Below are 28,000 nucleotides of genomic sequence, written 5' to 3' on the forward strand. Positions count from 1 at the left end.
AAAAAACAAAAATATGGTGATATTTTTTACATGCAACGGTAAGTTTTATTGACCAATACAACAGACTACAACAAAAGACCTTTTTGCATAAAAATAATAATATTCATGACAAAAATTAAACAAAGCATTCTACATAACGGTATAGAAAGCAAGGTATGAAACATCTTAACAAAATATATCGATAAAATTTTCTTTAAGCTTTATAACATAAAAGAATACACTACATGACTCATATCAAGATAAAATCATCGAACTATTACTTCATCTTGCCCATATATGTATGGAATCAAAAACCACATATTCACAACCTAGAATAAAAATCTTAAATTTATATAAGGCCCATTAGACTATAAATTTGCAGAGATAAGGATTTGCCGAATAAATATAAATTCTCAGACAAATCGCTGTAATTTGATCGAGGTTCTAGAACCTATGAACATGACCAAAACAACACTTATTCTCTAGAAAAATCTGTTTTTCCGTTATATCACTGGAAAGTTCAAACAGGTATAACTGAACTAGCACTTTAAGACGTTTTACCTTAAGTTCTTTCAGGTTATGTAGGGAAAGTTTAAAAATATATTTGTTAGTGCTTAACTACCTTTTTATAGCCCTATCCCATTTTTTTCAGTATTTTCACTACAATTTGAAAACTTCTTTTCGATTTTATGACTGTTTTGAAAGTGGTATTTGATACCTAGCTCAAGGCATTTGATACAACTTTTCAACAATTTCATTGTGTGTCCAACAATTGAAGAACTGACAAGTATAAGAAAAGGGTATTTTATCAAGTAGATGACGTCTTCGCTACGATAAAAACATCGGAATTGGGGCTCCTTTTCTTCATCTATGCCAATAGCCTTCCATTCACAGTGAAAAAAAGAAATACAGCAATGTACTCTTACGATACTACAGTTTTCTTCTCCACAGTAAACAAGAGAAAAGTTCAAATTATTGTTATTGATGAACTCATTGCAATTGAGGAATGTCAATAGATTAATAGGCAATAGGCAATAGATTAATAGGCAATACAAATTGTTTGATCTAAACTACAAATAAGTAAAATATCAACTATCAACAGTGGAAATTATGCACATCAAGAGTCTTTTAAAAACATCTTCAAATATCTCATAGCTTTTCCTTGTGACTGTAGATTTTAATAATGTTATTCGGTTTTAATTAGTAAATTTTGTTTTTTTCTAGAAGTTATTTTCTAAAATTTTTTAAAGTTTTTTTTTAGGACTAAGTTTTTCCATATCCTGAATAAATATTTCAAAATGAATGAGACGAAAGATGATTCAAAATTCTGGTGATGCCGATGGTAGCAGCTGTTTGCCTTTATTCCCCCCCTACCGAAGAATCAAAATTTCCTGCAACTCGTTTATTGAAAAACGATGGACAACAGCAACCACATGAACAAATGCGTTTCTAAACATGGCGGGAAGAAGCGGCAACGAAGTTTCGGATGATGATTCTTCATCTGACGAGGAAGAGTCTGCACGGCTGAGAGAAGCTGTAGCTGACAGTTTTATCTTTGAAACAGGTAGGAACTTAAATTTATTCATAATGGCGTTGTCAATGGTCCAAAAATTGCAATTTTCTATACGCAATAATGGAATGGAGTCGACATATGACGACGGTGGAACTGGAATGGAATGGAGTTGTCAATGGTCACAGACGCGGCAAAAAGTTTCGAAAGATTTTGTAAAGGAAATTTTAGTATAAGACAGTTCATTTGGTAAGGAATCTCTGTCTCTTGGCATTTTTCTTGCAGTGTCAAAGCTCCAGCACAAGCAAGGAATTAATGTTTCAAGCTCTTTCTTTCCAACGTCCTTTATCACTACTGTTTCCAAGATACTTTGTAACCGGTCTCATGCTATGTTCAAGTTTGGTAGGTCAATTACAAAGTATCTTGAAAAAAAAGAATCAAGTATCTTGAGAAGTGGTGTCCTTGTAATTCATGTTTTTCAAAGTCTTTGCTAGAAGATCTGGAGATGATTGGTGCTGATCGCATGGGGAAATTTTGGTACCTGGATGACAGAAAATTGTGATATCTGGTGATTTGAAAACCCATTATTCTGAAATTTCAACAAAGTTTAAAATAAGTTTCTCAAGTTAAAGAGTCTCTAGGGAGAGTCAAGAATGAACCTAACTAGGTCTTGTTTTACAGCAGCCCAAGAAATTTTTGGCAAAAGATGACAATGTCTAAAGCAATCTTGGGAATCCAATTTTGGTCAATATATGCCAACTCAGAAATTGTTTGAGAACAGAAAGTATGCACCAAGCCACAAAATTCCTGAAAGAACTCTTGATATGGAAGATTGATGAATCTTTCAGTTGATTTTTTTTATTCTGATGTTGTTAGAGGGCCTAAAGCACAAGTAACTGGTACGAAACAAGTAACTTCAATGTTATTTAGAAAACATATATACCGTAAATTATCTTTTAAGCCCCCTGGGGGCTTATTGTTTTTCAGCACTTTAAAGGGGAGCTTATGAGAGAGGAGTTTATTTACTGATATATACTAATGAATTAACATTATTGTTAATTCTAATGAATTTTGTGATTGCAACTTGAAACTTTTATTAATTCTACTACCAAATATGATTAATTTCCAGGTAAATTTTCATCAAAGACCACAGACAGCAGTAAAGACTTCAAATCAAAACCAAGTTTGAGGTGATATATCTATTAATACATTACAGTCAGGGTTTAAAGTATTTCATAGCCTCATACAAAAGTATCAGCACTGTTGTGATTTGTGGTATGAAATGATGGCCAAACAGTATATTTATATGTTTGGCACAAGTTACTTGTATTTTAGATCCTCAAACCAGGCCTGGCCATGAGCATTTTAGCAAGCAAGCGGTACATCATTCTCCTCAGTAAAGTCAGGCAGGCAATTTTCAGTCTCTCGAAAGTCATCAATAAAAGTATATGAATTAACAACAGTCTTTAACAGCTAATTTTACAAAACAAGATGGTGATTCTCCGACATGAATAAAAGGATAGTTTTGTATAGTCGCAAATCAACAAGTAACACTCTCACTAACAAGATTTGAACAGAACCAAAATTAAATCACATAAGTGTGATTTTGTGATAACATTAGTACAAACTAGCATTCATTCGAAAACTATTTTGATGTTTGAGTACTTAAAAGTTAGTTATTTCCGAGTTTGTTGCCACAGGAACATGCACATTTTTTATTAAGCAAAACTAATAAATTCAACTAGTACTGGAAATTCTAAGATTAAAAAATTTTGAAAGCTGACAGTTTCGTACCAGTCCTTAAAAAGCAACTGCCTGCCTCAAACGGCCAAGTCTGCCCCAAACAACACCAGGATCAAAATATAGAATGAAACTGAAATACAGAAAATTTTGTCAAGAGTAATCTCATCTAGTGAAAGATCCTAAGTTAGTAAAAAAACCTCTTTATTGGATATTTTAGCACAAGAAGTAGATTACAAAGGCCTGCTTAAACAAAAGCATTAAACATTCACTGTCATTGCCTTATCAATGTGAAAAATATACATCTATTAAGGTGTATGTCAAAGGTTTCTAGTTATGCATCTTTTAATTCTATGCTCTTGGCAATGAAATGAGGCTTTGTATACGTTCTTTTGTATACTATGTTTCAACTTTGCCATGCCACTATGTTTCAACTTTGCCATGTTGTGTACACTGTGTCTTTTGAGATACTCCAGATTCTTATGTTTAGGTAATCATTAATCGAATCAAGCAAGTGTATATTGTTTTGCCTTTCAGGAACAGTAGAGAATTGGATGATGGTACTGAGGAAAATGGCCTACAAGTGTCTCCGGAGGTCAAGATTTTTTTATCAAAGCGTCTATCAGAATTCCTAGATAGGTATGAGATATCCCCTTTTTCAGGTTGGCTGCTTTATTATTGGCCTTTTGCAGGACTTATCAAAAGCTTTCAATGCACATCTAAAGCACAGAAAGTGTCCTTGAAAGCCCTAATTGAAAGTTCTGATCAGTTGAATCTGATGCTGTGTCACTATTTAATCTTGAGGTAGCAAGGAAAATTTAGAGCTGATCAGTTTCTTTAAATCCCCAACCCACATTTGCTTTGTCAGCACCAGTGCAGTACACAAAAGTTTGTCTGCCTCTAGTTTATCATATTGATTGTTGTCAATGATTGTTGTCAATGTGATGCATCCAAAGTCTGTTTTTGTCAACAGAACGAGATATTCGCTTCTTTATTCAATCAAAATCATGTCTATAGTGAAATACGCTCATTTAATTTTCTTTAAGTCTCATAGGAACAGTGGAGAAGATCCCGAAAACATTTCTAAACAAAGAAGACAGTGGTACGTGTTAATAAATTTCTTTAAGAAAAGAAATGTTTAGCAATGATAATTATTATAGGACAAATTGGTTTTTTATTTGGACATTTTATCTTCAATGTTTTGGAGTTTAAATTAAACAGGTTTGATTTTTAATTGGTTTGTGTCGTTCTCCTTGTAGTGCGGATTTTCTCCTTTTGGCGCGGATCACTTTCTTTGCCATTTTAGTAACAAAGCGTATTGTTTTAGGTATAAGACTTTTCAGAAAATCCCAGGTAATCTTGAATATGGCCAGTTTACAAGAGGCTAGTGAAAGTGAAAACTGGACACCAAAAAAGAAGCGACAATTCTCGTCAAGCAGGTTTGCATTTTGTTCTTGTTTTTTCTTACTGGGTGATAATAGAAAATATTAAGCAACATATTTTGATTTGCATGGAACAAGTATTTCAATATTTGAGTCCAGTGTTCATCCTTTCTCAGAGAACGAACAGCCAAAACAAGGATGGTTCTTCCCGTGTCACTCTTTTCCTGTTGTCTGACCTTCATCCGCAATTAAAAACTTAAAAACTTGCCAGAGACTTAATAGTTACAATATAACCATTTATCAGCAGGGATAAGGAGTTAAGGTACAACACATGGAGTGCTTATTTTCTGAATCGAATAACTAAAGCTACTTGCTTGCAAACTGCTAATGTGCTTTATGTGTCCGTCTGTCAGGAGATCGATATGTATAAGCGATACACCTTAAAGCAGAAACTGCAAATGCGAACTGAAGAATAATAATAGATCCACATAAAATAAGATAATCGAATCAGCTGTTTTTCTTGAACCATAAACAATATTATGGAAGTGTGGTGTGAAGTGAAAGCTGAAGTGTTGTGGAAAAATGTTAGAATGCAGAAACAAGAATGCCTTTTAGTTGACCCAAAGAACATTGAAGATATTATAGTTGCCCAAATCCTGAAGCATTGTACTAAAAGGCAATTTGCTGGTCTAGGAAGGGATAGATTTCATATAGCTACGCAAGGGTCTTCTTTGCGACACAGCTTATAATTTGTAGTCTTTAAAGTGTCCCTTTGTTAATAAATTTGCGGCTTATATCTTCATACAATTGCAGATTATGCTACTTTTATGACGCTTCGAGAAAATATTTGTCTTTTAGTGATTCAGAAGAAAATGAAGCAAAGTTACGCGAGGCTGTTGTTTCCTCTGATTTCATCGTTATGAACGCAGCTCCATTACAAAACAGCGGTGAGTTCGCATTACGTCAGAAAATGCGAGGCTTTGGGACTAAATAACCTATATGTTCAAAGAAATATTTTCTGTTTTGTTTAGTTACCCTTTCTGTATTCAAGTTTACTTTCGATTCTCTGTCGTTATATTGACCATTTTTGGAAATAGTTCAGCTTAAAACAAGTCAGTGACGCTTTTGATGGTAACCTTGAGCTTGTTTTTTTGTGAACTTCAAGACTTTCCCCCAAAAGGGCAATTTTTGTGTCATGTCAATTATATCACTTCAGTGTATTTAGAGAGCTATTCTGCTTCTACCGCGGTTAAAAATAGAGTAATTAGACCGAGATAAACGTGTTAAGAATTAACTCTCATTAGAATAACAATTATTACTTCACATCTTATTTTTTCATGCAGTTATTCATGTTTAATTGCTTGCTTTATGCTTTTTTCGTAGGTATACTCAGTGGTCGCAAAAAGAAGAAAAAGGACAATGAGCATTCTGGAGAGTGCATTAGTACACTTGGAAATAAACATGGAGCAAATGATTCCGTATGCACAACAACAGCTAAAAAGAAGAAGAAAAAAGTAAAGGAGTGTAAAGAAAGGTCTGAAAATGCGGATTTTCCTGACCAAAAGCGAAAAGACAAAAGGGATTTTAATGTAAATAATGGGGAAGATTTTGATGAAGAACGCAGAAGAAGCGAAAAGAATTTGGCAGAGCTAGGTGTTTGTCGCGAAGGAAATAAGCATGACTTAAATAATCTGAAAATAAAAAGTGTAGAAAGCAAGAAGATCGAAAAATTTGCTAGTGCCAAGAAGAAAAAGTCTAAGAAAGACAGGCATAAGAATGATTTAAATATTGTCTAAATGAAATGTCGTTTAAATATTTTGCGTTTTGTATGTTGCAGATCTCTTCATTTGAAAGTTGGATATTCAATGGGAGCAGTATTAGACGCTGTTTTTCAATATGCTGCAATATTAAACAGCTATTCTGTTTTGATATTGTTCATTTCTGTAGCCAGTTAGACTAACATATTATTGTGAACTAGACGTTTAACGCTGGAGCTGGGGACTTTAGCAAGCATTTCACAACGCGACACTATCATACTTTTCAATGTATCAGTTGACGATTATTTCTGAGACAGTACTGTTTGATTGCAAAACTACAATGCCATCAAGGAAAGTCACTTATTTACATTTCTTTGAAATTTTGTGGATGATAGATAAATGTGGAATTTTCTGCACATTCCCGGCAATGCTGTGCACCGTGATGACAGAAATGTTTCCAAAATTGAAGAATTGATTTCCTTTGACTGTTGTCATCCTAAATTTCACCCCTTGCAGCCTCGAATCAATGACTCATGTGCCTCGCACAAGACCGCAGTTGTATCTCTTTGCAGATTGTGTGACACGGATGTAGCTCCATGTGTATCAGCAGTGAATAGATAAAAGCTCCAACAAAGGGTCCTGACATTTCTGCTTTGACAGAGCGCATTCAACAGCGAGATTCCTTTCCAAGAGTCGGAAGACTAAGGAGTACTAAGTCGAGCTTTTTCTACGGTGTTGTCAAATTCACAGTGTTTTTACGGCTTTAACTTATCCTGTGATGTAAATAAAAGTTTTCTCCTTTGCAATGAATTCTGTTCTTTTTCAATTTTAATTTTCTGTTAAGCGCAGGTGACATAAGGCACAGTCGTCTCCAGCTTATTAGCAAGAGTGACCTGACGCCGTAGCTCAAGACACATTTGCTTGGTTCGGAGATTAGACAAAAGAACTGTGTACCATCGGCTGGATAGCTGAACCAGAGCGTCGACATCTAATCGACAGTGCTCTAGTTATTCACACCTTCAGGTCACGTAGCCCTATTGCCGGACTAGCTATGCCATTAGCCCTCTGTTTGGCTGTTATTTGCGCTAGGTGCCTAATAAATGACGGCTGATCTCATCCACGAGCCAGTTTGCAATTCGACTAAGGAGAACTGTAAGTATGAGAATTTTCACATCTTTCATTTAATTGCTTACTGTTATGGTAAAGCCTTTAATGCATAACGAATTTCAAACAAATGAGAGTCTGACGTCCGTGAGTTGTTGTCCTGGAATTTTGTATATGAAGGTAGCGAATATTAATGTCTTATTGCTCCAAAAGTAATGATTTATTTGCAGTTCATTATTTAAGCCTACTTCTGAGTAGTTAACAGGACACCTAATCAACACTTTGGAAATATTATACAAATTGAAAAAATCCTCTGATTATTTGCCTGGGAAAATCTACATAGTTTCCAGGCGTTTTCCGATACCATCGATAAGAAATTGTGATTTCTCATCAATATAAGCGTTTCAGACTACTTAGAAATCACAATATTTGATGAATAAGGCCAGCAAAGACACGCATCATAATGACTTTATTTCAAGCTATGAATGATATAATCATATGTTGACTTAAAACCAATTTTAAAAAATTTAGATAAAATAAGGCCAGTAAAATAACTTGGAACTGGAAGCCTTCTCTTTGTTGAACTGAAAAATCCCTCCTTCTAATACTTTTTTCTTAATAATTTGAATTTCTTAAGAACTGTTAATCCACATCACATTGGTATTCTAAGCTATACCACTTCAACCAATTTCTCGCGAGCAATATATTTCATTTATCATATACCATCCTTTCCTGTCCCACACGAGGTAACGCGTTAATAAATTTCTAAAATCAGATTACGTTACACTAAGGTACTATCATCATCACGATTTGATATTTTCGATTGATTTTTTGGTGGTGGGACATGGTACCTTCCAATCTTCTGATGAAGCTATACCCAATAAACTCCAAGCTAGTCTAACTTTCCTAGTAACACGCATTGATGGGCCAAAATAGAACTTCGTAATTTTTGAAAAATTCCTTTTTTGAATGAATAGTTTATTGCAGCTCAGATAGAGCAATTAACAGGAATAAACAGAGTTTTGTTCTAACTATAGTTTCATTTATTTTCGTTCTCTTCACCATGTTTATGTTACTTTTCCATGCCATTGACAAGGTATAAATGAATTCTTTTTTTATGAGAAAAGTGACGATTTTGCATCCATAAGTGTCCTTGCTTCCCATCCACCAGTCATACAACACACAAATAATCACATACATACCCTCTTTATTTCCTGCTTTATTCACTGATTGGAATGGTGGCTCAAGCCCCTTAAGTATCTGTCGATTGCCTTTAAAGTGTTGAAATATTCAAGAATAAATTCTACATCAAGGCGATGCGCACCCTGTTTTCAAGTCGAATGGTAGCAATCAAGCCAAATTTTCTATTATGCAATTTCAACGAATGCAGCAAATAGTTAAGCAAAAATGGCAAGGGGATAGTTATTTAACAGAAAAGGAATAATTTTCAAGACTCTTCACGTGGACAAATATGGCTTTGGAGACCCTGGGGCGAAGCTGAAAGACAAGGCCCTCTGCGATCGAAACGAGCAGAAACTTTATGCGACCACGCCCTTTTGATTAGCCAAAAAATACATTTCAGAATATTTCTTGCAGTCACTTTCTTGGAATCTTCAAAACGTTTTACTATTGTTAGGCATTATTTACGTTTTATTTGTCATTATTTTATAATTATCATTACGAAATCATTACTTTATAAGGCGCCGTAGACCCCGAGGCCCTCTAGAACTCAAGGCCCTGGGACAATTTAGAACCTCATCTCAGCAGCCCTGATAACTATTAAGTCAAAAAGTATAGAATTCTATTAAATTTCAGTCTAAAAAGACGGATAAAATTACGATGTTACATGTTGCTGTTTATCCTATTTTGGTCACTTACACTTACTTCGTTAGTTCGATCATGTGACCGTTAGGCCGGAATATGCATGTAGCATTTAGTTCGATATCATCGCCGTTAAGTTTGCTATTAGAAATTAATATTTTACTGTTTACAAAGTAAAATTTTATATAGCCAAAAGTTAAACCCTAAGAAGCGAGTAATCATTATCAAATACTCGCGTTATTATTCTAACAATATTTTTGAAAATTAACATAAGAGTGGATTCCGGCGTTCTATATATGGCAGACCTTATCGTCGTCGGGAAGTCAAAGAATGAAATTTAAACAAACACCCCCTATATAGCTACAGACCTGACTAAAGTAATTTCTTATGCCAATCTGAAATCGTGATTAAGCTAGCTGTAACTTAAGATTTTCCGAACTGAAAATGTAAAACGATAGGCAGGAGATCAGAAGCTTGTGGTTTTATTCAACACCTTATAAGTCTTCACTTGCATCATCTTTTGATTCCTAGCTTATCTTGGAACCTTTAACGTTGATTTGAAAGCGAAAACTCTTAATGTAAAACATTGTTTCTTTCTTGAAATGCTGGCAGCTGCAAGGCAGTGGTTGATTTTAGTCTTTGAACACTGAAGAAGCAATACGATAGGCGATAGATTGGCCTCTTGTGTAACTCACTGGTACCTTAATCATGACGTCAGTAACGTAAGTTTTTGATTTCTTAACGTCAGCTCCGTATATGTATATTGACGTGTTTTTATTTTTTAAGAAATCTTTCCAGTAACAGTATAGATGTATACGAGTCGGCATTCGCTGAAAGCTTTAATAACCTTAGAATTTTTAAATATCCTTCTGTCTAGAAGGCTGGAAGGCAGGAACGGCACAAATTTTTTGCTTCAAGTGGAGGAGTCACTCCTTGTTAATAGAGAAGGATGTTCCCATTTTAGCATGATGAACGTTGGTATAATCTACAAAACAATGTTGCTATTTCAAGTTGTATTCAACTTGACAGTCGTGCCTCACGCCATCTACATATAACCATCTTTAATTGGTTATATGTAGATGATTTCATCAATGCTGTTTCATTTCGTGTCTAGGTTGTTCATTGCTTATACTTTTGCAATACTTTGCTGCTCGATCCAAAAAAGAGCTTCAATAGTTGTGATTGGAATTTTGTTGAGTCTAACAATGTCTCCAGCTTTGACAAGAAATTGTGAAGTTTTTACAAACAGATGTCATGAAACTACCAGGCTCAATTAAATGATTATAATATTGCACACTAACATTTGCTTGTTAGATATTTAGGAAATGACAAATGAGAAGCTAATCATGTGCAAAAATTGTTGTCTCTGGTAGTGCAAAAGGGCTAAAAAGTCTGACAAAAAAATCTAACAAAAGCAACAACACTTTACTTCCGTGTCTGCAGAATCAGATTCAGATTCGCGAGTAGGTTGAAGTTAAAAAGAAATGGCCCAGTTGTCTCAAATAAAACTAGCAACAGAATCTAATTCCTATTACAGATATTACTATACTAGTATCTACTATTTACAACAAAAATCAGTTGAATATATTTCTCGTTTTTCTGGAAAAACGGGGTTTATACCGACCGTTAGCTGCTCTGCTCTGCGTAAAGCGGGAAAAACTGATCGACGCTCGCCCCCGTCTCAAATGTAATTGGCAACAGAATCTTCCAGAAAAACGTGAAAAGGTATTCGACTCTTAATTAAAGAAATTTCTTTTAGAATATGAGCTCGCAGTAATGTATCAAAACAGGCATTAAGAGGGTATATTCGGTTTGATTTCCTTCGTTTGACCCCACCCCTCCCCCTAATTTCACGACCGGCAACGACTAGATCCCACACTTCTCCCACATAAAACGCTCGTGCACACACGGCTACAATGGCCAGTATTATAATAGCTACCATGCGATCATGACGTTTCTTGCAGAGTAATCCGCCATTACATTGTTGCAGTGTTATTCTGTCTGACGTATACAAGCCACGAATAGAGCAAATTACGAATATAGGGGGGGGCTGAACATGCTTTAGAACCAAGACCAAGACGATATTGTATGGTTTTAAGTACACTTTGGTAATTAGGGGGCTCAATCCCCTCACCCCCTCGTTTCTGCATTCCATGATCATTTACCCTAAACTCACATGGGTTGCTTAGCCTATATTGAAGTTGCGTAAATGGGCGATGCTACTTATTAAGTTTGACCTAGGGTTTAACGGTAGTAAAAACGTTGCTATCCCCCGTACAGAAAAATTCTTCCACTAGATTTTCGGCTTCGTTGTAGAAAGTCATATATCCGAAATCGCACATCTTCGAAAAGCGAAAAATCATTTGTCTGAGCGAATGGACATGATTTGCTGTTACTCCACATTATCTCTGTGACTGTAAGGAAGTGAGGCGTTAAAATGACCCTTTGAGTGCATATGATCATTATCAATTATATACAGCAAACAAAAAGTTAAAACTGAAGCATTTTCTCAAAACATGATTAAATGCAATCGATTAGGAATAATTGTATTCTTGCTCCAAGTCCCCTTCAAAGCGCAGTTTTTTTCAATTAACTTTAAAACATTGTAACATCAAAATCAGTGAAATTAAAATACTCTAATTTTGTGTCATAAAGAAACTTCATATTTTCCGATCAGCTGTCTTTAGTGTGGTCATGTCTAGCAAATCATGCTTGAGAACATATTGCAGAAATAAGCTACGCAAATAACACTTGCAAAGCTGCCGGATATCGCTATGAAATCAAATAAGATACAAATGAGACCGAGGCTCCCGTAAACAAACGGCAACGCAACTGTGTATCGTCACGTAATCAATTTCCAAGAATCACCAATCATCTTCTGTTTCTCTGCAACGAAATAATTAATTTTGAGATCATGTAGCTATGAGATGTTACGAAGGATACGTACTCTTCGTTCTTATATCTTTCAATCTCTGTCTTATATCTTTTCCAGTCAGGGATGCTTTGCTGCTCTGCGTTAATAAAATTGGGGGTTATCCGTGGATTGTCCTTTCAAGTACAAGGGGATGAATTTCGATAACACAAGTTAGACATGTATCAGCCGTCAAATATATTTCTTCAACGAGTAATGTCTTTGCAGAAAAAGCCTACTATGAAACGGTTTCCAAAATTCAAGGTGAAAAAAACAGATCATCAATAGGGGAAATACTTTTAGTGGTTTAATTGTAAAAATGGTAATTGCTTTGTTGAAAAAATTACATAATGCAATATATGATGTATCCATAGACCAAAAAAGTTTTGATATAAGTAGAGGTGGCCAGTCCAAGACACAGCCCGTAAGTTTTTGGTAGAGGGACATTTAATAGGCAAATGAAGCAATTTGACAGTACTCAGACTTGTTATCTTTTGCTGTCAGTTATTTTGCTACGAAAAGGTGGATCTCTTTCTTGCTTTCTTGCGAATTCGCCTCGAAATGCGCTGCGAAATCTTCTCGTGGAAATCAGTCTTCAGTAATATTATATTTTAGTAGCTGACAGTTAAACCTGTTTAGTAATTAGTATCCCCACTTTGGAGTTAAAGGCGTGACATCTTTCTGAATGATTAACTTCTGTTCACAAAATATTTCTGTAATCTTGTCAGTGACACTTTCTTTACTCACACTTGCTTGACGTGTATGACATTGAGTCCACCACTTTCTTCATATTCTTTGCTAAAACACACTGACTAGTATCGTATAAATCAAATCGGTTATCAAACAGTAATATATCTATCCACATTGGCTGTATAGTGCTGACTTGTTGTTGAAGTTAATCGCTGATTAACTTTCCTTAATACGAGTAATATGATTTTCTATCACTTTGTAAAAATTAACTTCCATTAACCGCTATTCTTTATATCGTTCCCTCCTTGTCGTCACCCTTAATCGAATCAAAGAAACTGGGCCGTTCTGCAACGTTTTCTTTTGCCGTTTTGTTAGATTTTACCACTGCCGAATTCGCAAAAATATTTGCTTTTGCAAAATGCCTGCAAATATAAAACTGCATCAAAGGAACAAATATAAAGTACGAAAGTGTAACAGCTTCCTTTCTCATAAATGCTTTCTTACAAAGAAACTCTTGTGTAACTCTTGTTAGTGAATAAGGATTTTCTTTTTTCTTGATTGCAACTAGCTGAGATTTGCCCCAGTGGTGTAACGGAGGCATCCGTGGCCCCTAACGATTTTTTAGTTCGGGCCCCCATTTATGAACATTAGTACAATGACATAGACAAAACATAAAATGGTAATCAACCGACTTTCCATTCATTTTGATTAATATATCACACAGACTTTGGGCCCCTTGAATTCATTTATCGCATCCAAAGTGCCAGCGTTAAAGCTTTAAAGTAAAATAACATTTTGCTGGGGGCCCCCTCAAGGTTTGAGGTCCTTAGTTTTTGAACTAAAGATAACTCTAGTCCGATACGCCACTGATTTGCTCAAAGAAACATTAATAGAACGCAGGAGAATCTTTTAATATACGGTGCCTTTCAAAGCACTAGTTACCATTCTTTCATAGAAATTAACACAGGATCTTGGCTTTTGTTATGGGGGTTAAATTTTTCCTTGGCCCCCTGCCCCCCGCCCCCACTTTTCAACCTGTGTCAGAGCCAATGTAACACCTTGCTGCTATGGAAAGTAATCTAACCCACCCCAACCCTGTAAGCTTAAACGTTGGGCAACCTAGCTGAATTTGATGGGTCGTTTACCCTGATAGCTCTCTCTTTGGTTCAACCACTTACTAAAATCAATTTTCGAATTCCATATAGAAGCAAATATAAAACGAATAAGCGATTAGATTTGCGATATTATTATTATTTGTGAAAGGTGTACTTAGTATACTCCACGAAACACAGGAGAAGGGAAGATATTGATTGTATCCATCTCTCTCTCTCTCTCTCTCTCTCTCTCTCTCTCTCTCTCTCTCTCTCTCTTTCTCTCTTTCTCTCTCTCTCTCTCTCTCTCTCTAGAGCGAAAGGTTTTCCAGTTACCTCTTTATTACTTGCTATCATATTAGGGTACTTCACACTTAAAGATACACTACACTACTGTCTATATTTATCACTATGGCTAAATTGCTAACTCGGCTGACAAGTAACAATTCATTCTATACGTTCATAGTTTCCATCCCGAACTTTCATTCTGCTGATTTATTTGATTTTATCTCACATCTAAGGCGAGATGTCCTATAGATAGAATTTTACAATAAACAGAAAATAGTAAAATACAAAATAACAATAACAAATCTACCTAGAGCATAGAGCAATGGAATTCACTCTCAACGCGAACTTTAGAGTTAGACTTAAAGGAAAAAGCCACACACTGTTTTCTTGCCTTGAGGTCTTTCTCGTATCTACCTGTTTCAATATGTAAGTTGTAAAAGCTGAGCCTAACCTTACAGAAAAGACTTCAAGCTCTGAAATCTGGAAGGACGTCAATATATGTCTCAAACCTGAAAGTTGTATTTTTATAGGAGCGTAATGTTTTGTTATTGATTAAGCGAATGGTAAAATTTTCATGCCTTTTAAGCAAAAAATAGCAATCGTTTTTACAATTACACAGTCCTCAATATTGTTTTATGAGATGAGATTAAATTTCTAACTTACAGCTTCAAATTTAGACCTCCAGATTCAGCATTACTTGAAAACGATTTTAGTATTATCCGATTTCTACACCCCAACTTATTGATATCAAGATTGATAAAAACATCGCCCCGACCCCCCCCCTCACCAAATCCAAACCCCTGTTCGTCTGATACTGTAAGTTGCTTTGATATGCATCTATCCTGGATGCGTTGAAATCGTGGATTAAAAACTTCTTCCATTCATTGCGTAATCCACCTAAAGATAAATAATCTTAAAAGCTATAAATTGGATAAATATCTGTCAACAAGGCAGCCTATTAGACTCATGAAATTCAGCGTCCAGTGGCCATTAATGGCGTGAAGATTCCTTATCGTGATGTTTCCCTGTACTTAATTTAGGCACGAAAGGAAGGAGAGAGACTTGAAGTTTTATACATTGGGAAAAGCTTAACAAGTACCTTAAAGCATTGTTTTCTCGTCATATATAAAAAAGCAATCGTGATTGTTACAGCAGCTGCTTTAACATATTCAGTGATGCAAAAGATAGTATTAAACTTTATCTCAGGAGATTTTACATGTGATCTGACTAAAGACAGGTTTGCGCTGTTTGCTTTTCTTCTCAAGATCAGCTGATTTCGAGATCGTGACAGAGATTAAAAGTTGCCTATCCAACCCCTTTAGCTGGAATATGTATATTATATTAAAAAATAAAAATTCTTCTTAATACTTTCCAAATATGCTACTTTAGATTTCTAAATATCTAGTGACCACACATATTCTCTTAATTTTTCCATAACTTTACCTCAAGGCTGTAGGTTGGGGCTTATCATATTGAATTAACAAATTTTCGCATTTGTGTTTTTAAAAATTACTGGGATTTGCAATTGCACAAAATGTCTTATTGGCTAATGTATGTTGATGTTAATGTTTTTAAGCCATATAAAACAATATGATAAACGTCTTATTAGCATAAAACGTCTAATGGTTATGTTTTTAGGTACACATAACTTTATTAATTTATTTTTGGACGCGTTTATGCCATTCAATTAAATGCTTGCATAAGGTCTGGGTCTCGTAACTGAATTCACTGAATGTTAAGAAGCTACGAGGACTGATGAATATAATGGGGAATAAAAATCATCACTGTAGCAAAAATTCAAACTGATTATGTCTTGAATTATGGCAAGAACACCTATACATATTTAACATGCCAGAAAAACTACGAGTGGATCAACATATGCAGCGACAGATATCTCTTCATGGTCTCTATCTACTTGCACCATAGGGTGTTACTTGTAAATTTGCCCATGCCCGCAATTTATGAGCACACACCCCCGGTTATAGAGAGTATACGAACAGAAATTATCAACGGCGCCGAATCGTAGAATTCACAGACGCCATGCACACCTAATTGGCAGCCGCGACGGGCTGGCATGTGTGAATAACACGTCTGATCATGGACTGTTAGTGTCAATGAATTGTCTTTGCAAAACCCAATCTTTGCATCATAACTAGGTACCAGTCTCTTAAATAAAGGAACTATTATGGTGACAGTGTTGGCAAAAAATTGTAGAGCTTGATCGTGCTAGAGTACAACCAGTTAAGGGTAACGCATATTGTTCAAAATACTCACAGCTTGGCTGCTTGCCTCAAATCGTTGATTGCAGGAAAAAGGACTCTGTCAGCTCCAACTGTCAACGTTGTACACAGGAACTCTGTCAACTCTAACCAGGTATTACACTTTACTTCAAACGAGTACACTGCTTTCTTTTGTGCAGCAACTATGTTCGTTTTGCTGAGCCTTTTTCAAAACCCACAGTTGTTTTCAATATGATATTTTATGCATATTGCATATTGACATTTGGTTGCTACTGTATAATCCAACGGTTTGGTGATGGCTCAAGCTACACGTCGATGGTGTAGGAAGTTCCGTCCCTTGAAGACGACAATACTGACTTACTCGTGGTACCTGGCTTTCTCCATTCCTATCTTTAACCACAATGGAAATTACTAAACCAAAACAATTCAAGAGTCTCTGTTTGACTGGTAGACTTTTTGCAAAATGTGGTTAACTTTCGTTTAACGACATTCATAAACCTTAAGATATTTCCTTATAATACTTGTTTTCAAACAGCTTGCTACTTAAGTATGTAATAAGCACGGCTAGAACCAACTTAAGATGAATTTCACGTATTTTGTATGCTATTATTGTTTTTCATACCAATGCTAAATTGGTTACCACCAAGTGGCTTTAATAATGCCTACTTGATGATAAAAGTCATTTTAAAACTTTCAGGCTTTACTGCAGTCTGCAGATTTATTACATTAGGGAAGGTACTCGTTTAGTTTTTCATGAAAGGATTTCTCCTCTACGCTGTCATTAACATGAAAGGAAGAATATTGAATTACATCTCACCAAAAGCAGTCTCATTGCGACTTGGAGCTCATCCTTAAGCAACCAAGCGAAAGAAAAATGGAGAAAATGAACATCGAATTGTATTTCAGGGAATATGCAAAGAGTTTCGTGGAAACTCCTGGTAATTTAGATTGTAACAACCTTAAGTTGTAAAGGCATGCTAAAAATACCTTTTGAAAGTATCGGAAGGTGCAATAACATGAAGGTGCTTGTTACAAAACTGCTTTCGAACGTACAAGTTACCATCTTCCTAGTCTGATGTAACTTTGTAAAGAAATTGCATTTTGCTGTCAAGCAAAAAGACTCCTTTTGCGTTTCTTGCTGTAAAAGCCTCATTTGCAAACAGGCAACTTTTAAGACATCGAAATTTGTAATCTACAGCCTTGAATTTCGATGTCACTAGTTTTCAATTTTATATAGAATCTTTCGTTGTTTGTTTTAACATCGCTTGGATCCACTGTTTAAGACAACTCTACTGTATATAAGAAAAACGATGGTTACGTGACACTCAAGGCAGCTTGGTATAACTTTTATCACTTTTTTTGTTAAACTAGATTTTTCAAAAGGGTACTATTTTTTCTAGCCCATCAAAGATGCAGGAAGAGTTTGAAGTCAACAAAGCATCTACAAAGGTAAATTCATTCAGCATCAGTTCTATCCTGTCTGACGATTCGATAGGGAAGAAGAATACCACACCTTTGAAGCGAAAGTGTGGCGAATTGAAGCGAATCGCCATTGGGAGACATGGAGTAGCGCAGTTAACGCAGCCAGACTCGAACCATAGTCAAGTTACAGTGACACTGGAAAACAGAGGATTGTGGGAACTATTCTATGACGTTGGTACTGAAATGGTTATCACAAAGTCTGGAAGGTATTTATAAGTTTCTTTCTTACTCGGTTTATAAGTTGTCAAACCTCTCATTACTATACTATACTGCTTTTGGTGGTTAAAAAACGCGGCAGTGTTGCACAATTGCTTACTTCCTAACAAAATCTTGCTATAATCTATCACATTTAAAGTCATTAGATATCACACAGGGTCTCGCATTATAAGGCTACTTAGTTTTTATAATTTACTCTACATAAACAATCATGACTTAAGATCGGATGTGTTTTATTGCAACAAGGAGTAATATAGAATGCATAATGTTAGGCCTAACCCATTCCAATGTTAAAGTAAATTCTGGTGCCGTTCAAGTAGATTATGGTTACTTTACTCAAGTAAGTTGATAATGGTGAGGTTTTTTGCTTCCGACTTCGCTGATTCCAGTCTCTTTCTACTGAAAGTTTTTTCATGCGCGTATTTTATAAAAGCCAACACTTAAGTCAGCACCAACTGTAGCTTTCTTACTTTGAGCATACGCATACTGTATAATTACATTTGTCTTCGGCCGAGACTGAGAGCCACAAATGCACGTTTACGTATGTTAGCCGTGATATGGGGAAGCTTTACGACGATAAACTAGTACCTAGTAGTAGATTACAACCAACATTAATTTAAATTGACTATATCCCGGTCGAAACGTCAAAGGAAAACAAAGTTGTTTATTTTTCAAACGTTGATGCAAATAGTAATAGTTGATAAAGACAAATTCGTTACATCTGTTACGTTTTATCGTTATATCAAACCGTATCGCTATATCGAACTTTTACTGCATCTTCTATCAAAGATCAATCTAAGGCGCTATACTGTTCTACCAATGGTAGTTTACTGTTGTTTTCGATGATTTTGGTAGTTTTTGATAAGCTCAAGTTTCGGTCCCCTTTGTCATCAGAGACAGGTTTACAATCTTATTGACCAAATGACAAGGACAGGTTTAACTAACGGCACTTTTTTGCAGGCGAATGTTCCCGGCAATGAAGTTCACGGTTAGTGGTCTTGACGCTTCCCTGCGATATAGCATCATGATGGACACAGTACCAGCTGACAGCTACAGGTATAAGTATCATGAATCAGAATGGCTAGTTACTGGTAAAGCATATCCTGACGTGCCACGTTCGAAGCGCATCCATGTTCACTCTGAATCACCGGCAAATGGTGCCAAATGGATGTCATCTGTCATTTCTTTCCACAAAGTCAAAATCACAAATAATTCTAGCGATTGTAAAAGTGGCCACGTGAGTGTCCTGACTTTTTGCATTTGCTTTATAAACTGAAGTAGGTCTCTGTCTCTATAGTAGAAGCATCGAACCTGACAGACAAAATTAGTGTATTACATAAGAAACTTTCAAATAGACGACAATATCTGAGGATCCAATTGATTCAGCTATATGATACCTTTTTGCTAATGATCTAAGCAAATTTTACCTTTAGCCACGTTTAGCATATTCAAAATTGGAAGCAAACGCTACTAATTGTGTTGCAGAGAGCACTTAGCAGAATGTCATTTATTTCTTTTGTGATTTCACAGTCATTAAAGAAAATAATCACAAGGTTCTCTTCCTTACAACTAGGTACTTCCTTAATTTTTCCAATCCTCTAATTTCTTCTTGGACAATCTTGAAAGTTTTTTCACTAAATCATCTTTATTCTAGATTGTCCTTAACTCTTTGCACAAGTATCAGCCTCGAATTCACATCGTACAGGCACCAAGTCTCGATGGCATTACTGAAAAAGATGCAATGACGTTTTTATTCCCCGAGACGACATTTATGGCAGTAACTGCATACCAAAGTGAACAGGTAAACCTCTATTTCTGCTGATGCGATTTTGTCTTATTATACAATGTCTAAAAGTACATTCAGAGAACCAGTTAGACTTTGTCACCAGGTAAGGTGAGTTTATCCGAAAACAACTCTCGTAAACAGAGCCAAGAATTTATGGGAAACGAATCGGTCTAATTTATAACTTCTGATAACCAAGATTTTTATGAATTTATAAAGCATTTAGCTTCTCAACGTCCCTATGCAAGGATTGAAAGGTGAAACCAAAAGCATATAGATGCACGTAGAGCAAAACTACGGTTTAATCATAAAAATCTTGCAGCTATGGAACGTACATTTAACTACGATTATTTTATGGACTCTATTTATATGGTGATAATTTGGCAGCATTGATGATTCAGACGAGCTTTTAGGTTAAACAAAACTGTAAATATGAATGCAATTTAGGTTTAAGAACTTTGAAGCCAAGGACTCAGTTTGCCTACCGTCACTGTGGGCAGACACGAAGGCAAACACGCTTGCAGACACGCGGGCAAACGCTTGCAGACACGCGGGCAAACGCTTACTGGCTCGGGCTCTTCGATTCTCACTCACTGGGTCATTTGAGTCATAAATAAGGTTAAGGGCTAGATACCTTGTATGGAAAAAGGTCAAATAAATGAGATCAAAGATCTTAGTTTGTCGATAGCACACACAAAAGAAGACAAATGATTATCTTAATGTCCTACAAATGTACCTGATTACAGACACCAATTTTTTGCAGGGATCGCAGAGTTCATCAGATCTAATCAATTTATATAATTTGCCTCCTTTGAATGTTCCCTTAAAAAGCTTTTAAGCTTACACGTCTTCTGCAAAATAAGTATCAGTTATGAAGAAAAAACTTTTGGCATAGTTTTGTCCTGGCTTCTTTCTTTGGATGTAGAGAATGAAGTCTGCTGTCGTGTTTTCTGGCATTTGATTGAAATCTCGCATTTCAACTTTGCTATCAATGTCTTTTTTGATATGAGATGGTTTTGGCAAACTTCTTTGAATGAAACAGTGTAAATTTCGACGCCTTTACAAGAAAAAATAGTGTTGCTGTAAATAATCTGTCAAAGGACCTCTTTCTTTAAATAATTGGTGGAGCGTCCGAAATCTTATCACCTCCTTTATAACTTGATAGAATATTAGAATTGCTCTTAGAATTGGAGGGTGCAGATTAACAGCAATCTTAAGTTTCATAGTTTCTTCTATTTTTATATCTCATCTTCTTGTTGCTGTGGTAGGTTTACCATAAGTCTTTCCCGAGCTAGCAAAAGTAGTTTTTGAAGTAGTCCAATTTGCATGATATTGCTATTGTCGACACAATGCGAAGGATAGCTCATCATGCGTTTGATGGCAACATGTTGTCGCCATTTTGAAAAACTGTAGGCAGTCAATGCTTTGCGGTCAAATTTAGGCCCCAGTTGTCGGCAGAAGGTGATGATAAAAGTGAACTTTGGGTTTCCGGCACATAGATCAAAATATTATGTGACGGTTGCACGTTTGGGATTTGGTTTGCTTGACGACGGCTAGGCCCTGCCCACTTTCTACTTTTCATAATTTTAAATTATTGTTCTAATTGGTATTTGTCTGCTTGTGGCTTTTCAGTATTAATGTCTTCCCCATTGAATTAATAAAAGCCACTAAAATCATCAAAGATTTGAAAATTACACAAAGTATTGGTGCTTTGTGAGCATTTATCTGATCGTACTCTATGTTCTCTCAAAACATTAAATGCGGAGTAATTTCTTTCTGAGATTCTCAATTAAACGATCATGGGTTTGCTATTTATTTTATCAAATTAAAAAAAATTCTACAGAAAAAAATTAAAATTTCTTACAATCTGAAGTTGGAACCTAAAAGTCGCAACTTGAATCTCTCGAAACTAGAGATACTTCATGTATGCGTTATAGGAGTATGCTACATAGAAGATCTCTGTTAGATTTTACCAGTTGACAATATAAGTCAATAGGCATCCTCTTTCTACTTCAGATAACGCAGCTGAAAATCGATAACAATCCTTTTGCGAAAGGTTTCAGAGACCCAAGCCCAAGTGATTTAGAAAGGTATGGAACCTAGTTTAAAGCACATTCTATCCACGGTCACAGTAATCCATGGTAATTTGAATAACTAAATAGGAAAACAAAACCTTTTGCACTGCACATCTAAAAGATAATATTTATACCAATATTGCAATTTCATCTGTGAGGTAGCTTTCACTGTCTCTAACCTGGACTTTTTTTCAAAAACCAACCTGAATAAGATGGATCAAAGAAGAATTGGAGACAATTTATGAATAAGATTTAGACATCTAGCAAGACATCAAATTGTCATCAATTTTGATTATATGTCATCAAAGTGCTCTGCTGCTCTGATGCTTAATTGCACACAGCATCATTTAATCAAATTATGATAACGTCAAATCATATAGAAACCGATGACATTTATGACATTTATGCAATCATTACTAATAACTTTGTATGAATAATGTATAATTTCCTGGTTTCCAGAGCACGACTAATGAACGCAATGCATTATGGTATGCTTGGAGGTGACATTTCCTTTGGACCAAACCTAGCAAGTTTGCATATGCCGTCAGGTGAGAATCTTCTATGCATTTTTGTGCTACCTGCTCCTAAGAAATGGTCTGGAGACTCAGACAAAAAGGAAAAGCATTTAGGTAAAATGAATAACGTAAAGGAGAAGAAAACGTTTGCAGATTATTGATTTATTGAAATGTTATGCATTGCCAATGTTAGAAAGCTGATGCTTGCTGTTACAGTTATTTCTGCATTTTATGTTTCAAAAATAACAACTTGATTCAGTCTTGAATCATCCAATGCAGCATAGAATAAATTTCCATAGAAGTATCTTGATTGTGCTGACTCTTATAAACAATCTTTCACCAAAGCATATTATCAGCAAAATCTCCTTGTTCCATAAGGACTCCTTGTAGAGAAACCTATTTCTCATAGACTATTTCTAATTTTTTGAAACTATCGACGCCTGTGGTATAACGTATTTTCAAAAGTTGACAGATAAAACCACCCAACTGCAAATTCATCTTTGCTGAAGTGAATAGTTCACTAGATCCATAGCAATCTTGGATTAATAACCGTATATGTAACCAGCAACCAGCCAATATAGAAGCGATAATGAGATTTTAGAAGATAACCAAACCTTTGGATTAACACTTTTCAGGTGTGAGACGTGATATTATTTCAAAATCCATCAACAGTTTTTGCCAATGGCGGCACTGAACTACCAGACCTTGCTCTGAGAAAAATAGCTTCAACCACAAACCATAAACATTGCAGTGCATAAAACATGGAACATGGAAGCTTAAGAAATAGCTACAGCCTTTCGATGAAGGGCGTTTTCAATGTGAGAGACGACCTTGCACTCTTATCAAATAGTTGTGTCAAAGCTTATCAAACATGGTGGCTTTGAAAAACATCAATTGCTGTTATTTCTAGCTTTCATAATCGGTATTTTCTAACCTCTGTTCTAGTTTGATATGGAAAAGCGTTGAAACTTAGAAATTTCTACTCCTAGAGAAATAGAATGTAAAACAAAATAAAAATGAAAAAGAAGAACGTTTTCTAAAGTCTGGTTCTGGACAGCTGCAGTTCCACGGTTCATCCCCTAGTTAAGCAATTAATCATTTATCAATTCTGTGCAAGCATATTATTATGGTGCAAGTTTGAAAAGGGCTGCTCTAGAAATGGGCTAGTTGATGTTTTCCAGGACCATCTGACGTCATCTTAGACCATAATGCTCGCACATTTTCAATCCCTTTCTTCGGAAGGCTGGTTCCTTTACTGACACTGGTTCTTTACTGACACTGGTATCAGAGAAGCACTTTTAACCTAGCTTACTCACTTCATTCCCGGCTTTCGTTTCTCTATAATTATAGCAATCATTAATGTATTTGTTGTCGTTTGTTCTCGGCGCCATGCCGCGTTCCACATTTTCAACATTTTTTTTCTCTGACTGGTTCCAATCTGCAGTCCTTATTTCAGGAACTTTTTCGCATGTCACCGTTTCCCATGAACCACAGAGCAGACTCGGCGTTCCACGGATTCTCTCTGAATAATCATTTCAATGAAAAAGCCTCCTTCCTCTCTTAATGGGGTTTCTGACCCTTACGTTCTTCAGTCCATCAACAAAATTGCTTTGTATTGCCAAGCGACCCAATTGGCTTGATCTCTGTGTTGCAACGGAAATAGCAGTAACGTATCGGTTAATCGCGTCACCTCGTTTTAATCCTGCCCTCGTCATCATCTGTCCTGGCACCTCCATACAAGTCCACAAAAATACAAGCTTCTATATTGACACTCTTCCTAGATCTTAGCATGTAATTGTTTCTAGCCTCCGCAGATAGTCACTGGTCATTTTCCTTACTTACCTAGGATTACACATTCCGTATCAGCAGATTACGACGTGTCAATGTAACCTCATTTTAGTTTTAAATAGTAGATGAATAACAGAAGATGTACGTCCGATTCATCATGGGAATTTTAGTTTATATAACTGCCTCCAGGAAGGCCATCGTATTCTCGTGGCAACATCAAATTAGGCACAAAACGAGAATTAACTACATTCCGATTGGATTAGGTTATGTTTTACTCGGGTCCTTTAAAATAGACTTGCAAAGAAAAACGATATGTCGATTCTACAAATTGTTAATTGTATAATGATCATCTCTCTTTCTTCTAAAACCCAGATTATCTTTATAAAGTAGCTTTAATTTAGACTGCCGCTCCGTATGTTGAACCGCATGTCCTAGAGACAGCTATAAAAAGAGTTAATTTGTTTGAAAGCAAACAGAAACATGTCATGATGACAAGAGATGTTCTTTGAAGAACATAAAGATGAACAGATTTTTTGCTGAAAGAGCGTCAAAAAGTAGCAGAAAATATTCATCTTAGTATTTTGACTCTTGTTTGTGGCCTGTTGAGAATTCATGTAGAGACACGTTGTTGCAAAAGTTTTGAATTACTTTCTTTTCGTGGCACCCATTCATTCGGTTCCTTGGCTTGCTTTTACTGTATCATGGGAGGATCTAAGGTAATGAGCAAAGAAAGCAAAGAAGACCACGGTAGACTTGTTAATTGCCAGTGAAAAACCTCATGATAATATCATCGTCTCTATTTAACTGTCGAGTATTCTTTCATAAAGAAGTGGTTTGAGATGTCAAAGCCTTTTTATACATTTAAGTTCCTGCTCCTTGATGAGTGTTATCATCCTTCAAGCTGGGAATCCCATGCATAAGTTTTTTCCATACAAAAAGAGTTACAACGCAGCGCAGAGACACAGCAAATAGTATAAGTCAATATTACTATCGAATTCTTTTACACTTCGACTTCTTTCTTTTCTTCAAGAAGCACAAAGAGTCGAACAGATATTATTATACCTTTTACTAATCTGTTCAGTTAAGAAAAATTGTCTCGCTTACTTTGTTGCCAAAGGGCCCCAAAAGCTAACATTTCTGCAACCCTGTCAGAGAGTTAGACACAAACAAAGGCGTACTTGCGACACCTTATTTTAAACTCGAATTATGACAAATTGTTAAAACCTTGGACTAAAGCCTAGCGCACACTAGCGACTTTTGTCGCCGACGACGACGACGGCGTCGTCACCAGCGACGGCGATTCTTGTCGCTGGCGGCTAAATATTTTCCCCCGCACACTTGCGATCTTTTCTGTCTTGGCCAATGATTTTATGATTATATTAGTAGAAGTGCAAATTTGATAGTGCAATGAGAGAGAAATCTTGTTCGTGTTTATTCAAATAAATTTGAAATAATTGAGAGCAGTAGTACCCGCCCGTGGCACCAAGAGCATCAGCAAGCTCAGCCACGGCTCCAGCTTTTGCCGTACTACCGTCGTATTGTCGAGAGGATATGGCGTACAGGCAGCGTTTCTCGCGCCAAAAATCGACTAACAAATCCTCTTAATGCGTTGTCCAAGAGAAGAAACATGTTCCTGTGACCTCCATCTTGTCAACTTTCTTAAAAATCAACAACACTTTCCACGTGCCTTGAAAACACTTTATGATTGGCTGATCAACAAGAATTTGTTTTTGCGCCCCGCACACTTGCGATTTTCAGTCGCCAGCGACAAAAATCACCGTCGCTGGCGACAAAAATCGCTAGTGTGCGCTAGGCTTAATACAATGAGAACGTTTAGGTCTGCTATAGCCTAATACTTAATACAAATTTAGAATGTTTCTGGGTCAATAATTTATTTATCATGACATTATCCTTTTTTGAAAGACTGACTTTATATGTTTATACATATGCGATCAAATGTTGTGATTTTCAATATGAATTTTTTGCATGGATGGCTAGTAGGCTTTTGAACAGATAACATATACATGCGATTACAACAAAGATGTAGATTTTCTGTGACATGTGACATGGCTCTAAGTTGAATAGGGTCTATACTGATGGAAGCAGAAGACAATTTTATAATTTGATATTCACAAACAGTTTGCCTTTGTATTTGCAAATGTTCAGTCATGCCCACTGACATAATTTGGTTGCTTGCAGGAATTTGCCCCAGAAAGCAGTGTGTATTACCGCAGAATGACGCTTGGATGGTGCAACAACCATTGCTTCCATCACTCCCACCACCTCCGCAGTACACGGCACAAATTAATCCGAAAGAAGCACCTTCTCCGAAGCGAGCTAAACTATCGTTGGATCGAAATTGTTCTCCTTCTTGTCCTTGTTCCTTCAAACAACAATACCCTGGCAAGCAAGAGCAGAATCCAAATCTTAACCGAACTGAAAGCATTTTTCAAATACACGGACCATCAGTTTCAAAGGCTGATTGCGCATGCGCTAACCCATTCAATCCGGCCATAGCTCACCATTACGAACATTTGAGAAGAGGGAACAGTGCTGCTGAGCCTGGACCAATCAGGTTAAATATTATGAATGTAGGACATTCCGACCACAATGGGCCTGTTCCTGAACGATCGATCTGTGCATGCTGTGTTAGAACAGATCTCAGGCAAGGACACTGGAGCAACGAGCTTAGGTTTAGAAATATAAAGCCACCAATTTTTAATGTAGCTCCATTTTGAGAAAACGCTTGGAAAGTTATTTCATTCTCAAAATAAAATATTGTGAGTTTTGCGAATAGTTTTATTTATTTCATTAATATATAAGTCATTTTATTGATCTTAAATCAACCGTGACCATTTTACAAAATTTATTTTCCACTCTGAATCACTTGGTTACTTGAAAAGCTCAAATTTCTTTATATTTATATGATTAACGGTTTCAACAAATCGCTGTACTATTCAAAGATTTTTATCCAGTTTCTTTTGCTCGTATAGGACAAAGAGGCTTGCTGATCAATATTCTCTCAATATTTGAACACTTGTCACCATCCACATTGGTGATTGTCTCTATCTGTCATTTTCAAATACATCTATACATCAGTGATGTCTTTTGGTACATATGGGAAATAATTCAATAAAATTTGGCTATTGTCAAGCCAACTTGCTTAGCATTGCGTTCAAGGCAATTGTTTTCTTTGCAGCAAAGCATCCAAGATGCCAAGCATGTTAATTTTTGTATCTAGTTGGGAGCGGTTAATTTATTTCGAAGCAATTTATTGAAGATTTATAGGCATTTGGTAGTGATGTTTTGCATTCAAATTATCCCTCGATTGTTAATTATGTCGATATCATTCGTTATTGAATCACGTTGTGTAACAGCTCTATTTTTGTACATAAAGTTTAAATCGATTAGATCCCAGATATTCTGGAGACAATTTATTTTCTTATTTAATCACTTCGAATTTTCGAAATATTGGCCACTTAGTCAAGTATGCAATGTTGATGATAGGAGCACGATCCTGGATTAATTTAACGAATGTATTAATAACGAAGAAATGTATGGATTTTAAAAGGTTTTAAACTGCATTCATAGAGTGTCTTTCATTAAATGTTGAAGCATCGTAACAAAA

General features: G+C 36.0%; 2 protein-coding genes and 1 long non-coding RNA gene across 4 annotated transcripts; 2 read left to right on the top strand and 1 right to left on the bottom strand.

Moving 5' to 3' along the window:
- The first annotated feature begins 1,420 nt into the window (after positions 1-1,420).
- On the top strand, positions 1,421-6,727 carry LOC135682693 (uncharacterized). Its single transcript, XM_065197682.2, has 7 exons — positions 1,421-1,543; positions 2,619-2,679; positions 3,767-3,868; positions 4,276-4,331; positions 4,557-4,668; positions 5,470-5,558; positions 5,995-6,727. The coding sequence occupies exons 1-7, from the start codon at positions 1,435-1,437 to the stop codon at positions 6,405-6,407; spliced, it is 942 nt and encodes a 313-aa protein (XP_065053754.2). The 5' UTR covers positions 1,421-1,434; the 3' UTR covers positions 6,408-6,727.
- A 155-nt stretch (positions 6,728-6,882) lies between these two features.
- On the top strand, positions 6,883-28,000 carry LOC135682028 (T-box transcription factor TBX20). 2 transcript variants are annotated; one of them, XM_089112883.1, is made up of 7 exons: positions 6,883-7,520; positions 17,914-18,201; positions 19,172-19,448; positions 19,866-20,012; positions 22,011-22,084; positions 22,529-22,617; positions 26,572-28,000. In XM_089112883.1, exons 2-7 carry the CDS (start codon positions 17,924-17,926, stop codon positions 27,108-27,110), a joined length of 1,404 nt encoding a protein of 467 aa, XP_088969009.1. In that variant the 5' UTR covers positions 6,883-7,520; positions 17,914-17,923; the 3' UTR covers positions 27,111-28,000. The 2 variants fall into 2 exon arrangements, with proteins under 2 accessions (XP_088969009.1, XP_065052801.2); XM_065196729.2 differs by lacking the exon at positions 6,883-7,520 and adding an exon at positions 15,245-16,646.
- Positions 17,920-25,642, bottom strand: LOC148958261 (uncharacterized). The gene is made up of 2 exons (XR_016144663.1): positions 22,204-25,642; positions 17,920-19,522 (listed from the first exon to the last, which is right to left on the bottom strand). It is a non-coding gene; the product is annotated as an uncharacterized LOC148958261 (long non-coding RNA).

This window comes from Rhopilema esculentum, chromosome 16 (assembly GCF_057945365.1).
Source record: "Rhopilema esculentum isolate cy_ngs chromosome 16, ASM5794536v1, whole genome shotgun sequence".
NCBI classification, from domain to species: Eukaryota; Metazoa; Cnidaria; class Scyphozoa; order Rhizostomeae; family Rhizostomatidae; genus Rhopilema; species Rhopilema esculentum.